The following is an 18284-nucleotide window of genomic DNA, read 5'->3' as shown; positions in this document are numbered from 1 at the left end:
GGACATCGTTTTCGAAAGGTTGCTGTGCAAACGCCAAGCTTTTCTGAAGCGAAAACTCTGAAAAAAATTTATTTTCACGCGAAACGTTGTCATGTTCATTTGGGCCTGTTAACAAGCTTGCATCGGGTGAAAATGATATTAAAAAAAATGGAATTGGCTAATTATTGTAGTTGATATTCTTATTTCAACAAGCAAAAGACTGACAACCGGTAGTGGATGGCAGATGGCTGCAATGCCCACAGTCATGCAGGAGTAAAACCTTGCTAGTAAAATAACATTAATGTTAGAGTCATGCAATGTGTTTTCAATAATGTGAGTTGTTCATCTTAAATTTCATGCTGCTCCAGCCTCCATTAAGAGCAAATTGTGCCATTTATGGCGCCTCAACAGCCCTGAAATCGAGAATAGCAGCTCTGTCTCTGTACCTGTTTTTTTAAAAGTGTCACTGAGCTTTTGGCTTGTCATTCCGTGTTTGAAACTGTGAATTCAGAGTTCTTCCATAGTTAGCAAATGTGAAAGCATAATTTGAAAAATGTTCTCCCCCAAAAAAATTTATAAGTCACTATGTTTCCCTGTGATTACAATAGCAGTAGCTTGAGATATGAATAACACAGCAGCGCTAATTATTTTTAATTAGCAGCACCTATTCAGTCTGTTCGCAGCAGCTGCACTGACTCTGCTGCCCTGTGTCGAGCTTGCACACAAAGATTTTGAACTGCTAATAAACATAAAGTCTTAATGCTATAAACAAAAGGCCAGCAGCTTTTCTTAAAGCCCCAGAAGTCCTCGGTGTAAAAGACTGTGTTGAGCAACGGCATCATTAATGGTGCTCTAATTTAAGTCACAGCTTCTAGTGTTTCTGGTGGCCCACAAAGGCTTTTATTTCCGGCCACAATTTTAACACATAAATGTGACTTTGGACATTCGAGCGCAGAGGTTTAATTGAAAGCAGAGAACCACAGCTTGACCTAAACAAACCAATTTTTTAAAATTATTATTATTGAGTCCCAGAAGTCTGAGCGCTGGCAGAAATGAGAGCATTTCTTAAAAAAGTCTAAACAGCAAAATATTGTAGAAGGGCAGAGCAAATGTCGGAATCATTTAAAACCATCTGCTCAGCACTTCGCTTAAAACAGTCAGGAGTCCGAGGCCTGGCGCACGCCATTTGGTACCGTAGTTTCAATTACCAAAGTAATATGTTGTTGTTTTCCTCGCCGTGTCTGCAGCTGCTCGAGTTGATCATGTGAGCAGAATTAATCAAATGAGATGACAACAAACCTGAACGTGAAGACCTCTCCAAAGAATGATTTGTTGATGCCTACACTGTGCCGTGTAATTGAGATTTCCATTATCGTCACATGAGGTAATTGGCGGCAGCTAAGTACCTGATATCACCAGGCAAAATAAAAGACTGTAGGAGTCATTTCATGTACTGAAATGAGGCATTCAAATTGTACGTCATACGAACTGCTATTAGTGTGTAACTAGATGTATGAACACTGTAGACGCCTGGTTGCTCATTACTCTGCGCGCCTCTTTGGAAATTTCATCAAAAGCCGTGGTTGGATAATTAGAAAAGACACACTAAGGACGTTGAAGTGACAGCACTCCCACTGCATCAGTTCAGCTGCAGAGACAAAGACGTCTCATAATGCTTGGGCTATCCAGAACTGGGACTTTCGGGCATATTCAATTCAATTCAATTCAACTTTATTTATATAGCACCAAATACAACAGTCATTTCTACGAGCTTTTTACAGAGAGAAACCCAACAGATCTGATCCGTTAAATGTGATACCTCTTTCCAGTCATCCTCCGACCCTGGAGTTTTGAGTATAAACCGCGACAACTTTGGGGATCGGCAATAACAATCCAACCTTATCGTCTGTCAATACGAATGTCTGTGTACTCACCATTGTTAACATTTAAAGCGTTTTGTTCTCTGTATTCACGAGTGGTTTCATTACAAAAACATACAACAGCACCCACTACTGGCCCTACATGCGAACTACATCATTTTCTGTTTTTCTGCCGTTTTCATGTAAAGAGACATTCCTTTTAAAACGTCGCTGTATTAATGCAAAACTTTTCTGAAATGGAAATACAAAAAAGTTCACAAAAGCACCGTTTCTGAATCCCAAGCTCAAACAGCATAAGCTTATGTAATTTGCGATAACATGAGGAACAGAATAGAGTGCACATAACTTTTATAAAAGCAAAAAGAATCCATACATAGCAAATGTTCACTATCTGTTTATTTTAAGCTCATATTATCATAAGTGCAGTGAGTATGCTTCCCCTCCTGAGAGCTTGATGAATCATCACACATTTAACACCGTTTTCCTAAGGAAAATGGAGCAAGTTCAATGCCAAAATACAAGAATTATATATTTTATTTTACTATTAAGAATATCAACATAAAAACTGGGGAAATGTATTTCCTTTCAAGGGGTTTTAGGTGATCACTGTGTCATCTTGCCCCAGCAAACAGCAAAAAAGAACATTCCACTGCTTTGTTAACGCCAACCTGTAAAAACCATGTGGTGGTGGACTGAGGAGGTGCATTGTGCTTCACTGTTCTTGTGAGCGCTGAATTGAAAGCAATGTCATGGTAGTTTTCCAGAGGCATCGCCATGACAACCAGCTAAACAGAGCGGGTATTATCTGCAGAAGAAAACACAAGTCCAGAGGAGTACCTGGCACCAAACATGAAAAGAGCACCAGCAGTGAGAGGGGCGAGAAGTCCCCGTTACAGAAGCGGCCCGACCCAGCAGAGCAGGCACTCAGGGTGGAGTCTGCATGGCAACACACATGAATGTGCCAGCAAATACAAAGAACAAGTGGATGGCTTTGTGCCACATGCTCTTTAGAAAAATCAACTGTAATTGTTGCGTCGGTTGGTAAATTTGCGACCAGTCCTTAAAACGAATCAACCTCCTCGACGCGCACGAGTTAATAGCGTTCAGGACCTCCTCTAATGGTCCAAATCACGAGCTGGATTCCCATCTCCCTCATGCTGTGATTAGGCAGCTGTGAAGAGGAGAGAAAATGCCTACATATGTGCACCATTATTCCTGTTTAACTCAAATGTATGGCTATTTCTCGCCGTCTGATAGATTAATCCGAAAAAGTGAACTGGGCTTCATCTAATACGGTACAAAGGCCAGAGTGCATGCTGGGATAGGGTTCAGGGAATAGACACAAATAGCCCATTCACCTCTGCCTTTATAATGCCTTTCCTAAAGGCCCAGGCCTGGATCCTGAGCATGTTCTGGCATGTCCCACTTTTGCTATTTACCCACCCCCTCCTCCTCCTTCCGCCGGCGAAGGCCTCTGATCCTGCCGCTAGAGCTCACGCTCAGACCATCAAGAGCAGCTTTGCCTTCTCTCAAATTCCCCCCACTGCCTTTGCTGCTTTGAGCTCTCATTCTCTCTCCATTTCTCTCACAGGCACACGACAGCAACCAACCCCCATCCATCTCGTCATAAAAGCTAAAGCCCCCCGCCCCAGAGCTCCCTCCACCTCTTCTTGGCATTTGGCGCAAACAATGCTGACACAGCCCCCACCCTAATTGCTCCACATGTTCCACATGGCCCCACATGTTTCGCCTCTTCTTCCCCTACAACAAGCCGCCAGCACAAAAAAATACTTTGGACTTCACTTTGATTTGTTCTGCTCGCACTCGGCCACCAACTTGCAGGCTTTAAGGGCCTGCGCTCCTCCGCCAACGTGCAGGCCAATAAAGAACTTCCTGCTGAATCCCCAATAACCTGCGACCGGCGCACACTCTTAAGTTGCCATGGTTAGCCTCGCATTTTAAAAAAGATGTGTTCACACACCCACTTTGCACCAGATGCAAAAGTTACTCGTCTATACTGTCACTCTAGTTTTACACTTTCATGTAGTTATTATTTTCTAAAGACTGATTAAAGTGTATTAATAAACTTTACAAAAGAAACAAAGGAATACTAGTATGGGGAGGATATGGGTGTTTAATCTGGCTTAGCACTAAAGCATTCAGCAGTTGAACTTGAATGTTTAATGTGGTTATTAAATGTGTGTTTGGGTGTGTTTGTATTTCAACAGTTTTCACCAACGTGTGGAAAGAAGCTGCTCCATCTTCTCCAGCACATCCCTTGGTGAAAAAAATGCTGGGTCTTCTTTTTGTTTGTCACCCTGTCAGTTTGTGTAAATTCAACAAATATTGTGCAAAATATTCAGTTGTTTGTCTTTATCGTCCAATTTCCCTCATCAATTATGTATCCCCTAAAGGATTACAACTCCCACTTTTATCCTGATCATTTACTCTCAGTCCTGTAATGCAATTAGTGCAGTGAAATGTACAATCAGAATATGAAATACGACACTGCGCTGGCACCAGATGCACCGGCATTAACTGTCGGCCAGAGATCAGTGAATTGTGTAACTTCTAACAATAATTAAAAGGCGTCCAATCTGCTCCCCGTCAGCACCGGAAACACAATTAAAACGGCTATTATCAATCTCGGCTCTGTGGAAAAAGGGACGGAGAGGAACACAAGCAGGAAGGAGGGCATCAGAAGAGACCGCAGCACCGGAGCTCAATTAGAACTCCGCAAGTTTAGACGTTGGCCCGTTGGTTTGACAGCAGTTTCCTGTCCCGGCTTGTTCAATCCATGAGATGGAACAGTGGGAAAGAACAAAGGAACAGTCACCGGGATCTCCCACATGCCCCCCCCCCCCCGTCCGGAAATGAGCACAAGGAGAAATTATTCCGAGAGGATCTTTCTTGCACATACAAGAAGACTCCTTCAGTCGGCACGTCGCCAAAGTCGGTTGGAAATGCCGAAACTCAAGAGACAGAAAGTCCCTACTTTGAAATGTATTTATTCTCTCTCTCTCTCTCTCTCTCTCTCTCTCTCTCTCTCTAAAAGCCTGATACCAGAATACGCAAACCTCGCCAGCTTTTGGTCATCACTTTTACAAATGAATGTTCACACAAATAAAAGACTGTCTAAGTCAAGGCCTTACCTCAAGAATGTGCTCATCCTGCTGCTCTCTGTCGAGTCTCCTTGAGGTGGTTGTAACCAGACCTGTTGGAACACAAAGGAGAATAACAACATTAGAATTTCGATTCCACATGAATTGTTCATTCATTCATTCATTCATTTTCTTCCGCTTATCCATTTCCAGGTCGCGGGGGTGACAGTCTGAGCACTGTCACCCAGATCACAATGCACCATTTAAGAACCTTCCTGCAGGTGGTGAGCCCACGGGAAGGTGGCGCCCGGCGTGGGACACGAACCCACTACCCTGAGATTGTGACTCTCATGCTCTACCAACTGAGCTAGCCGGGGGTAAACACTGTTCATTTTTCCATTTTCAGAAAAGGATCAACCTAATTGAGATATCTAGACGGACGGATGGATGGTTTGCACCGTTGTCTTTCTCTAAACTCTGGCTCCTTTTGTCTGTTGAAAAGAACAACCATCTTCTACAAACAAGAAAACAACCGCAAACAATCCAAAAACCAACGGTTTGGTGTCGTATTCTGAACCCTGCTGGTTATGTCATCAGTCACCCATGAGTGAAGAGTGTGTATCTGCAGGAACGCTCTCCCTGTGGTCTCCCTGCTTTCTGGTTGACCCTGTTACCACACAGCCTATTACGCTCCCTCACATACATAAAATATCACAAAGGCCTGCAAAGAGTGCCCAAACAGCAGCACAGCCTTGACACCCTACTTTTAGGTTCTCCACAAGCTGAGTAAACAGACGGACGGTCAGACATCACCTGCAGGTCTGAGCACTTTGTGCAACAGAAGGAAAAGAAACTTTCTGGGAAAAAAAAAAAAAAGGAACTCACTCAAGTGTTTCAAGGGTCTTTTTGAGCTCTACTGTCCAGTTTGAGTGGGTTGATTGATTACGCACGGGAAACTTTGCTAAGCCTTACTCTGACAAAAGTAAAAAAATAAATAAACTGAGCTGGAGCCTGGAGGTTGTGGCCGATCCGACTCAGAATCAAATTCACAAACAAGCTGAAAACGGGGGGTTCAGGGGCAGGAAGGGTACGGTTACATTGCGACATTATAGGCAGCATTCTGTTCTCACTCCCAGTGTAATTGCAACGTTGCAGAGACACTGAGTGTAGGGGAGGCATTGCCAACTTCAACCGCACCAGAGCTGTCTGCTTGCCACACTGCGCCTGATTAGCATAAAGCAAAGGATTTCCGAAACCCAAACCCATCAATGGCACATATGCCTGCAACGAGAATAGCAGGCCACAACTTACAGGGCCTGAAATAGCCATTCTCCCCCAAGCACACTGCCATGGAGGCATACGAGCAAGATGCTTTTTTTGCTCCTTGTTTGTTATCCTCTCTTTCTCGGGGCTTTATTTAATCTTCACAGCAAAGCTGCAAAGACACGACTCCGCTGATATTTAGTGAGGAGTAATAACACCTTTGCTGAAGATACAACTCCTTTGTTTTTCTCTGCTGGTTACACACTGATGGGAGACCCAATTTGTATTTCACCTAAATAATTGGTTACCAAAGAATAAAAAGAAAAGCAGCTTCTATCAACTGATTTCAGATGATATCAAATCTAATATGTGTGCAGCGCCACATCAGAACAGACCACGCTGACTAATTATTCATGCGCTTTGGTAAGGCCAGAGATGATGGATGATAATGTTTCTAAGCTCCCCTGTGTACCGCATTTCGGTAACTCTTCCCGCTAACATGCATCGTACAGCAGAATACAGATAACAACATTAGCCGAACCCGGTCTCGGTGTCTCCATTTAGGACTTCTGTACAAATCTGTTGCCTAATCACAATGGTGCGAGGGAGCGCAACAAATACACAATTTGTAACGTACACCGTGTGCTCCCCATGCTGCGCTTTTTATGCAGCCACAAACACAACATTAGGAAAACCGATGACACTGGCTAAATGACTGGCCTCCCCCCCCCCCCCCCCCCCCCCCCCCCGAGCCCGCAGTGGAAAAATAGAAATTTGGTTTTTGAGTTCCCCCTTGCAGTGACTGCAGGGAACTCCCATTTCACAAACACAATTTACACCTCAATGCTGCCGCAGCGGGCGCCCTGGAAGATGAGTTAATGACACAGGATATTAGTGGTTTCCTTTATTTTGATTGCCAGAGCACGTTCAAAAACAATCGTCGATATTTGGATTCGAGTACAACGTTTCTACAACAGACACCACTTGCCACGTCCACTTTAAAAACAAAGACAGGAAATTGTTTGAAAACTGACTTGGAAGGTTTGGACAATTTAATGAGCTGGCAAGAAACACTGGGAAGCGTCTCTTGTTGGTGGTTATTTAATATGCTTTCTGTCTGGAGTAAAATAACAACTTACCCCCGGTAATGAGCAAGCACAGATTCAAAAACTTTTCTACGTCCACTCGACGCGTCAACTCAGGATTCTATGTGCGTGATACAAAGCCGCTGTGACGGTGAGATATTGTAGTTTGGTTTGAAGTGAGTCTGTGTGACTACATTTCCTTTCGCAGAGGACGCATTCCCTGACAAACTTTCCCCCAATCATCATAATGTGATGAGTCCTTCCACTCTTTCACAGAGAAGGATTAGGCCGATTTTCATCTATTGAAACTTAATCAAGTCGTGTGGTGAAACTCTCATATGCATTCATATAGTGGAGAAATGTACGACGCTTTCAGTTTCTTTTATCTTTTTCCTCGGGATTGGGAAGGGCACTGAAGGTTAGACTTGCAGGAAGTGGGTAAAATGCACACCATGAAAAAGTTTCCAGACTCTTACAGGGTTAATGTGGAGACACAAGCGTCAACATAAGAAACATGTGACTGAATTGGAGAACATGCAAACTCCACACAGACGTGCAATGACCCTGACATGAACTTGTGTGGTTTCGCTGCTGCCCACTGTGCGATTAGCAATATAATCATGAAATCATTAAATTTGCAACAGATTTCTCTTTCCTTCAGCAGTGCTGAGTAGCCTCGGGTTACAACTAATGACCAGTTAATATTGCATTTGAATTCCATAAATAATCTATAAAATGACAAAGATGTTTTTAAAGTCTTAAAAAGGATATCTCAGTTTAGCCTCAAGTCCAGAATCCAAAGACATTTGTTTAAAGTACACGAAGACAAAGAAATAAATGTTTGGACCAGAGAAACTCTTATTTTTCTGTATTTTCTCTCAATTAACGGCATGCCAGAGCACTCATCGAGCATTTGTTTCTGCTGGCAAACGGATCAATAATTTAGCTCTACAGTGGTCAGGCAGGTCATGTCAGGGCAACGCTTCCAAAACAGTTCAAACCACAAATTCAATGAAGTTTTTCTAAGATCTTTCTTTCTTTTTTTTTCTTTTTTAAGTTTTAGCATTGTGATGGAGCGTGAAACTAGAATCCATGTTGAGGCCTGAAAGAAGCTTCAGACATTGGAAAGGCAAAAGAGAAATGTTAATTCTGCTGTGGATGAGTGAGTTAAGTTTTGTTTTTTTTGTTTTTACAACCCGTGTTCTGTTGTGGCTTCAAGTGCTTTTGTTTGCTTTTGTTCCATTCGTGCGTTGACACGCTGCCAGTTTGCTGCCGGGTCTCGGACCACAAGACTCGCCGCCCACTCTAATATCCAAGCACTGATATCACTTTCAGAAAATAGCGCATAACAACCTGTTTTCCCCCCTAAAAATCTAACGTACTTCAGCCCGGCCGACGAGGCCGTAAAAGGAATGGCTCTTTGACATAGAATCTCTCCTGTCAGTAGAGGTGCACACCTCAGAATCGCTACCTACATTCTAAAGAACTGTGAAATGATTGGGCAGCCAGCCAGAACTGAGCAATGAAGTCTGAGATTCTAACCCGCAGCCTTTGTGACCAAACACTACAAACGCACGGGCACAAACGGCATCCCGAGGCGCGGGCTGGACCCGGCCGACAGTAATTACAGCCGAGCTGTTTTGAGAGGGGGAGGAAAAACAACAGCAAAGCAGCAGTGGCACTCTCAAGCATGACCTTGAGTGCTACAGCCGCCGCTCCAAAATGGAGGCCTGAGGGGAGTTAAAGAGTCCAGGGGTGGTTCAGATCCAGGCGCTGCCGCTGTGATTAGCAGTCTCCAGAGCGACACACACATATTTTCGTGACACACATTTAGCTGTGACTCCAGACGACCCGGAATGTGCCGTTGTCTGCAGTGGCAGGATATTTCAAAGTCCTCCAGATATTTTGCATCGCTGATGATTCATTATTTAGGCGCCGGCTAGTTTTCTCTTGGGGAGGACAATAACAAACACTAGAAACGTTTCTCATCTTGAGACACGACGCTCAACCCCCAGACAGTTATATCAATATTCGCAGCTTCATTGCGATTTGAGCGTCTGCCACTCGAGCCTAAAACAACACCACTGCTTTTGCCCCTCACGATGCCATCAGAGCTCACAAATGCAAACTGGGGTACAATATAATACTGATATCCAAAGCCGACCCAAAAAGGCAGGAGCTCTAATGAGGGACTGCGACTTCAAAGTGGAAACTAAGAACAAGAGACACTGACAATTCTCTTTTATTCAGCCGGAAAGCGACGCGCAAGATGTCATTTAAAAAGTCTGTGTAGTCCGACTTGAACACACTTTAACAACCAGTCGAGATATCTCAACAGCTCACAGCCGCAGGGCTCTGTTGTGATGCATAAAGTCGAGCCCGTCATGGAAAACTCGGGCCTGCCGAGGACTCACGTTTCCAAGTGCTTGTGGAAGTTAATGGCAGTAAATGAATTAATGTTGTGGAAGTGGCGCAGACCTTCAGGAAGGACTTAGGACCCTTGCTAATCCCTCCCAAAAAAAGACAGGAATATCACGAGAGGTGACGAGAGAGCTGGCAGATGCTTTCACACCGTCAGAGGCATTGTTATGTTGTCGATTCTTGTTCAAGGAGGGTAATTTGGTATCAAATTTGTGCCTGCATTTAAATGATATATAAAACCAATGACCTCCAAGTAAAAACTGCCTACTGTACTATAAGCAATATAACCAAAGAAAGTATATTTCAAGCTGAATTGTCTTCAAAAGGACAGCATAATGATTATTATTATAATTATAGCAATTATGATTGTTTTGCAGTCACAATCCACATTATCTTTTAAGTTGCATGCCTTCACAAAACTTAATTTGTTTTGCAAAATTAGTGTTAACTGCTTATTATAAATCTCAAAAGATTTTTTGTTGCAATGAAAATGCCAACTTTCTTCAGGTGATAATTTAGCAGCGATGAACTGAGTCTATGGCATGAAAAGCCTTTTACATATAATAATGAAGAAATGACAAGTTTGCTTCCAATTGTTTCATAATTGCAGCTTTGTTTTGTTTTGTTTTTTTCAATATACTTTCACATCTTCCCCATCTGAGATCCTTTCATGAATTTCACTGGGAACGTTGTTTAATCTGCTCTCTTATGCAGTGCTGGTAAGCTTTTGTTTACTTCCCACAACCTCCTTGTAATAGTGGCAGTAATGATAATGCAATCTGTTGTGACAGACTCCCCAACACACTGTCGGGACAATAGCTTTTGTAAAACACTGGCTGCCAAAATATGACCAGCAAATCAATCACAAGGTTAATTAAAAGGCGCCACTTGATGGTTGACATAGTTACTGTGCTTCAATTTACAGAGCACAAAGGAGCCTGCTGTGTCAAGTCTTCCTTTGTTCCTACATTGAGGTCACAGGAACAGGTCATCTGTTTGTAAAGTCTCACCCTGAATGGAATAAACCACGCCTGTGATGTTTTTTTTTTTTTGTTTAGTTTTTTCCCAGGAAATCTCCACAATTTTAAGAGACGTTTAATCTTGATTTCAAAGGTATGTCCGGGGAAATTAAAAAGTTTCAAAGAAATTTTCTGCCACCTATGATACTGAGGTTGTGTCTTTCATTACTCTTCAAAAATAAGACGCCATCCCACATTTCCACAAAGGATATACTGGATATCGCCACTGTGGTTCCAGCTGGGATTGGTTTCAAAGATACTGTGTTTAGACGGAATCTCGGCACAGCAAGCTACCGTGACATGCTATTCTAAGTTTAAAGAGGAAAATGTGAAAGTTTTTCATTTCCACCTTTATTTCTCCTAATCTCTTTTGAGAGCTGTGACAATTGTTTGACTTCAAATCACCGGAAACATCAGGAAGCTGTTGGGGGAATCCATTTCCTATCTCACTTCCCCTGATAGGGCTAGTGGCTTTGGCAGACCACTGATAGCACCATTGTCGTGTGTGTTTGCTGGATGGGACATAAATCTGTTTACACACTTAGATTATTGGGACTTGGGGACTCTCTCCGTCTCCAAACGAAGTCCCCATAAGGAGAAACAATTATTTTTAGGTGAGACAAAGGTTAGGTTAGGTTATAGGTGAGATGAGTAATAGTTATGGTTGAGGTACTTGGAGAATAAGCACAGGAAAAACGGTATAGGAAACGGTCAATGCAAGGTCCCTGTAGGGCAGAGGTGTCCAAACGTATTTTTTTCTTACTGGGGGCCACATGTAGAAAATCATAGAAACAGCAGGGTCACTCAATAGAGCTGATGAACATCCCTGAAGTCATCTTAGCAGCAACCGCTTTCTTTTTGTTTAAGACTGAGTTTACACAACATTTCAGGTGAAAATCCATCATTTCAAGCAACTCATTACTACAGCCGTGCACTAGCAACGTTTCTGAAAAGTTGTGTTTTCCTACGTTTCTGAATTGACGGAGTCGGGAGCTGTTTTCAAAAAGTAACTTTTTCAGTGGTTCCGAGTACCGTTGTCGCGTAAACAGACACCCACTGCACAACAAAAGTTTTCCGTTTTGCACTCAAAAAAGTTGTTGTATAAAAGAGGCCTCAGTAACAACCTAATTCAAGGTTTTCAAAGACAATCTCTAACATTAGTGATTAGTAAAAAAATATATTATATGAAGCTGTAAGTATTCCGAAGGTTTGTAGTCAACCAGAATTTCATATTACTGGTTAGGATCAAACGAACACTTCGGAAATGAACTCTGAGCTGTCTTTTTTAAGCTTTGCTGTTCAAGCTTTATGTGTGGGCCATGTTATATGTATTTTTAGAGCTACATTAACATTAGGCTGCAGTTGGCCTGCGGGCCATAGCTTGAATACACATGTTTTTTGTCCATGTGCAAGCATGTGTTACTGTCTTTGTGGGGTCTGGGACCTGGAAACAATGGGACTTACATTATGGGGATGAGAGGTAATGCTGCACCAGCTAATGTGTGTTGTAGAGATATAATGCACATCAAGGTATAGAAAGTGTCTTTTTTTTGTTGTTTTTGAATGAAGATATATTTCGAGGTCAAATTAAGGTTATGTTACAGGTAATGATTAATGCTAGTAGTAGTTATAACTGAGTTTAGAGCACGTCTGGAGGAAATGCTTTTAATACATGCGTTTGCGGTCTCCAAACAACAATAGTGGGATTAAAATAGTGGCTGAGACAATGTTTACCACACTTTTGAGGTTAAGTGCATTAGTGTTGACCTCAGGTTAAAGGTTTGATTAGCTTAAAGTTAGGATTAACCACTTAAGCTTAGGGTGCGGGGATGGAGAATGTATTATATTATTATGTTTGCCCATCAATTAATGCTAAAGAACCGAGTGTGCGTGTGGGATTTTTTTTCTATGTAAAAGAGAAGGTGCTCCTGTTGATAGGAGCAACACAAAGAAGTAGATGATTTGTGGCTGCAGATCCCACCGGCTGTTTCCCGTTACCTTCTCACTCAACCCCCAGGATGACAAATGCACATAAAACCTGTCAAGAGGTATCCAAGCTTGCCAAAGGTATTACCTACAAAATTCTCTTTCAACTGATGACAATGAAACACTGGCTTCAGGCGAAGAAAAAGGGATGGGCTTAAAAAAAAAAAAAAAAAAAGAAATCACTAAAATACCACGCCTGCAAGAATGCTTCTTCGTTTGGATTTAACCACCAGAATGGAATACTTTATTAAAAGGCAAAAACAATCATGTATAAACAGCCATATCCTATTAGAGGCCTGCTCTTTTCAGCTGGAACCACATCATTGTCTGGTGACACGTACAGATAGGCACCATTATTACAGGGTGGAGTTCTCAACAGGGTTAGACGCTGCGAACAGAAATCTCATGTGTCAGGTTTACATAGACTAATGACACCCCACTCTAAAACGCCAATGGACAACACGGGAGCAATTAGGGAAGCCTTAGAAAGTACTAATACTACACGTAGGAGGATTGTATACACACAACAGGAAGTACAGTAATGAGCATTCAACCAGATAAGAGAGCTATCGTAAAGATCTTTGCCCCCACACTCTCTCCTTGACTGAGAAATGGAAAACTTCCTGTCTGTGTGTGGCGTGAGCGTGTGTGTGTGTGTGTGTGTGTGTGTGTGTGTGTGTGTGTGTGTGTGTGTGTGTGTGTGTGTGTGTGTGTGTGTGTGTGTGTGTGTGTGTGTGTGTGTGTGTGTGTGTGTGTGTGTGTGTGTGAGAGCTCGGGCTAAATGTTCTGCTCGGTTGCGCTGTACTAACACACGCATGTTCTGGCATAAAACCTGTGTTTAAAGTCCACTAAGGCAGTCATCACAGGCCAGATACATTTCCAGGGAGGAGAGGGGAGTGATTCAACGCTGCTCACTCCCCCACTGAAAATAGGTGGGCAACGCAAATCTACAACCTCTGAACTAGCTCAGGGCACCGACGACTCATTTATAAAGGGAACAGCTTGTGCGCTACCTGAATATGGCAATATGTGGGGACAAACTATTAAAATTCAGAATTTCCAATACGTAATATGCAATTAAGAGACTTTTTCTCTGCCGATTACGCACATAAGCGCATGTATCTGCAGCGCATTGTGTTGCAATCTGCTGACAAAAAGCCTGAAAGTCCTTATCCAGGAAATTCAATTCTCCTTAGCTGCCAAATGAAGCCCGAGGACGCTGGAACAGCTGTGATTGTGTCTGTGGGTGGGATGAGATCTGTGCCACCAGACAACCGAGCACTTGGTTCACATTTGAAAAAAATCTAGACCCGAGCAACATGATTCAAATTTGCTGATCTCATGCTGATTTAGAACGCATAATTCATATCTAGCTGACTGGAACAATTTCCTCCCCGCGTTGCTCTGCCTTGTCCTCACTTTCTTTTCTCCAATCCCCTTCCACAAAAAAAAAAAAAAAAAAAAGCGAGGGTATATGAAGCCGTTCGTTTCTGAGCTTTCAGACGTTAGGATTGCAAAAGTGTCTGCCGGAGAGCGGAGCTGGCCTTGCACTTTAATGACAAACTAAAGTCGGGGGAACATCCTAAACAGCGGGACTTGTTTACTTGGCAGAAATAAAGTAGACCTAAGCCTTTCATCCTGGGCTTTCCTGAGCCACTGTAGCTCTGTGCATGGAAGAAAGGGGGCAAACAACGCCACCCAAGGCGTCAAGTGAAGTTTTCATATATGTTGGAAGCTGAAAAGGCAGCTTCCAAGCAGAGGAAGAGCTTGCAAGACGTTAGCTTGGAACACAAGCCAGTGAAGTTCCATAACCCACACACAAGAAAAAAAACAACAAAAAAAAAAACCGCAGGCCTGAACGTCTTTTCCGGTGACCCACCCCTTTGTGGAGCTTTGTTGATGTGCCAAAACAGGGCCTATGCTCCCAATGCAATTTTAGAACATGTAATTACAGAGACTGGCATGTTGTAAATTTAAACATTTTCAAAAACCTGTAATATGCGGTGAAAATGTCATATTGAGTTGATATTGTGGAGCGATATCAGGTTATTTCAATCTATGTTTGATGCCACAGGCCTAAATGAATACAATTTAAATCGCCTTGGTTATAGCTCCTTTTTTTTTTTTTTTTTTTAAATCTTATTCTTTAGTACACAGTGCAACTCTTTGTTTTCTCTCTGGTAGTGGGCTCCACCTTTATCTCTGTTCTCTCTCCCTACCTACATCGCTGCCTCCACTCAGAGCCTCAGAAAGAAAAACATCAAAAAAATCAAAGCATAGAGCTGTGAGTCAATGAAGTTTTCTTTGTCCAAAGCACTCTTTGTTGAACCTGACGCAGAGGGCTCTGGTGTCCCAGTGATAAAAGTTTTAACATGCTGTCATATGCATGAATGGGTCTTATCCTTATGCTTCACTGTTTTGTTCAGTGAGCTCTTCTAACCGAGACGCACATAAAGAAAAAAAAAAGCCACAAGGAGATACAGCCAATATTTTTTACTATAAAGAGCTTCCCACTCTGGACTTGACCATAAGCTTCATAAATACTCTGTAATCCCTGGAATAGGAAATGTTTACTTCAAATATACTCAGGGACTCAGGGAACTTCATAAAACTGCTATCTAAGCCATAAACTACAAGTTTACCACAACAACTTTGCAAAAATTCCAAAACAACAGCATGTACGCTGAAATGGAGGTGTTAAGAGGTATTCATCAGAGTTTAAGGTCGTCTTCAGTGGGAAAAGAATAAAAAAACAAAACAAAGTCAAATAAATAAATATGCTGCCTTCGAACCGATGGAAACACCAGAAACACGATTTCACTTGGCTCAAGATCAGCTGCTTCTGTGTAAATATTCCTTCCCAGTTATGGAAGGATATTTATCGCAGGTTACTCATCTGTTAGAAGAACAAAAAGTGAGAATATATCTAAGACATAAGCGATTGTGAGATATTTCCTCTACCGCTCCAGATCCGCCCACGGTGTTAAAGCCGTGTTATTTATGACGACTTTGGTGTGAGATAAATATTCAATTTCATACCACTTTCCTTTTTCAGCGTCCAAAGACTTCTTATCACCGTGCGCAGGCCGATCTTGTCGGCAGACAAAACATCAGCATGCGGTTACCCAAAGTTATCTCTTTCTTTTCTTCTTTTTTTCCATCCGCATCATTTATTTTGTCTTTCTGGTCCTGTCTGTTGGGGAGTGCCCCTGCGCTGCTGCGGGGCTTGTTTGGGAGGCATGCTACATGATGAGGCCTTATTTGGTCAAAAACTTCACATTGCCACTTCCAACCAAAATAACTCCAGTTTGTTGATGCGACTACCTTGGGAAACAAGACCACACACGTCAGTGAGGACAAACTGGGGCAACTGCTGCGCTACCCACTCCTCGTTTTAGTTCAATGGTCACTTGCACTCTAAGCGAAAGGAGACCCCCAGTTTACATTTCCATCTCATCAACTGTACCTTCATTGTACAATTCATTCCGGACAGCTTTGTTGCATACATTCAGAATTTCACAGAACCTGTAAATTCACAGAGAAGCTCTCTCCATACACCAAGCTTCACTTTGCACCTATTTACAACCCCCCCCCCCCCCCCCCCCTTCCTGCTATTCAACTAAACATAGCCTGCTCTAGCAACTTTAAAAGAACCAATGAAATATTAATCATCACACCATTTCCAGAGTACCATATGAGAAGGCACTTTAGAGCGTTAGAGTGGAAAAAACCCCAGTGGGCTCAACCCACTCCTGTTCTGGGTGAAGGGAAATAAAAATAAATAAATAAAAAATGGAAGCCCTACAAAAGCTTGCTACCTTTATCAGACGTACACTACACGATATCTGACAGAGAATTTGATGTGTATTGGCTGCATTCATGGCGAGCAGTTGACACGGTGCGATGAAGAAAAAGCTGAAACACTCTCCACCATTTATATATTTATACACAACAGTCAGCCAGGACATTTAAAATTATATGCAAAGCATTAGCTGTAACCTTAGCAATGTAAGACCATATTGTTGTTAATATTTAATCATTGTGATGTAGATAGACATTAAGAAGAAAGGCCTTCTGTTCATGCAGTACGAGCGGATTCCTGTGCTGTCATCTAAAAGCTCCTTTCAGAAGTCAAGATTCTCCTGTAATCCAATACAAGCTCAGGGTTCAACAGCAGGAACTTCCTGGTCCAAGGATGCAATTTATAGCAACATGAATCTCCCGTCACAGCAACAGCGGTCTTACCTGTCTTGGCGTTAATGGCGAAGAAGCCCTGGGGATTGCCGCTGGTGATCCTGTAGGTGAGTTTATCACTGGCTCTGGCGTCCGGATCGACCGCATTTATCTGGATGATGGACACGTCTTTAGGGGAGTTCTCCATAACGGAGGGGTAGTAGACAGGTTCCGAAGTCTGCGGCGCGTTGTCGTTGACATCCTGCACTTCGATGTAGACCTCGATGAAGGCGGAGAGGGGCACCACGCCGCGATCCATCGCATAGACGGTGAGCCAGTAGTGAGGCGTCGTCTCGTGATCCAGCAGCTCCTGCGTCCGGATAACACCTGCGAGATTGAAAAAGGCGAAAAAAATTCATTCTTACGAACATTTTTACCTGCGATACGTGTTCTGAGTTATTCACCACCGCCTGCTTAATCAGCGATCTCTCTGAATCGATTTCTGACAACGAAGAGAACAAACGTTTGAGCAGCCATCGGCAGGTTGAAGGGCCCAAGGTGGTATATTAACTACAACTAGCTTGTGCTTCTCTGTTTACATTTCACTGCCGTGTGGGGGCTGTAACCTTCAGCTGAGCAAACAAAACAAGTTTTCAGAAACAAATGCAGGTTGTATAAGTTTACAACAGCAGTGTATTCTGCAGTGGAAGAGCACAGAGACGCATTTCAGCGAGTTTTGAGTTGTGAGTTCTACTCTATTGATTGTCTTGGGGAGATTATGTCTCTGGTTTACTGCATCACAGTCGTAGCTAACCTCAGCTACACATACCAGGAGCAGCACCTGAGGTGCCGTCAAGGAACTAGGGGACTCGTCTTTAACCTCCTGACAACCCTGCCTCCATTGTTCCACTGATATCTAATGCACAGGCGTTGTGTGAACAAGCTGCTGCAGTAAATCAGTAATACCTGGGCAACTTCTCAATAATCGTTTACAAGTGAAGCTAACAGCAAAGTTCACAGGAGTAAGTTTACTTTAGTTCCTTTCGTCTGACCCCACTTGCAGCCATCCGCCAGGTGTTTGGCAGGCACATTGTGCTGAAGGAAGGGATAAGTGTGAGAAACTTTAAGCAAGGGTGGGTTTTTAACTCTGGGAGAGAGCGCTTGCGCTAAAGCTCATGTGATACCTTAATTTACGGCTTCTCTCGTATGCAATTTGAATGGATTACTTATAGTTCGGGAGAGTCATATTTGCAAACCTGTCAGTCAACTGTAACGTGTGATACTTTGGGCTAATTACTTGCTGTGTTTTATTCTACACAACATAAAAGTGATTTCAAAAAAAAAAAAAAAAAAGGCTTCTATAAACAGGGAGTCTGC

At 42.8% G+C, this 18284-nt stretch overlaps 1 protein-coding gene across 1 annotated transcript in view; it reads right to left on the bottom strand.

The window, feature by feature from the left end:
• Nucleotides 1-18284, bottom strand: part of fat1a (FAT atypical cadherin 1a) — an 80715-nt gene that overhangs the window by 43299 nt on the left and 19132 nt on the right. The window contains 2 exon segments of the mRNA XM_080464650.1: nucleotides 5012-5073; nucleotides 16980-17294. Coding sequence (XP_080320776.1) covers nucleotides 5012-5073; nucleotides 16980-17294 — 377 coding nt within the window.

This window comes from Lipophrys pholis (genome assembly GCF_963383615.2).
Source record: "Lipophrys pholis genome assembly, chromosome: 5".
NCBI classification, from domain to species: domain Eukaryota; kingdom Metazoa; phylum Chordata; class Actinopteri; order Blenniiformes; family Blenniidae; genus Lipophrys; species Lipophrys pholis.
This window is presented reverse-complemented; position numbering and strand designations above follow the sequence as displayed.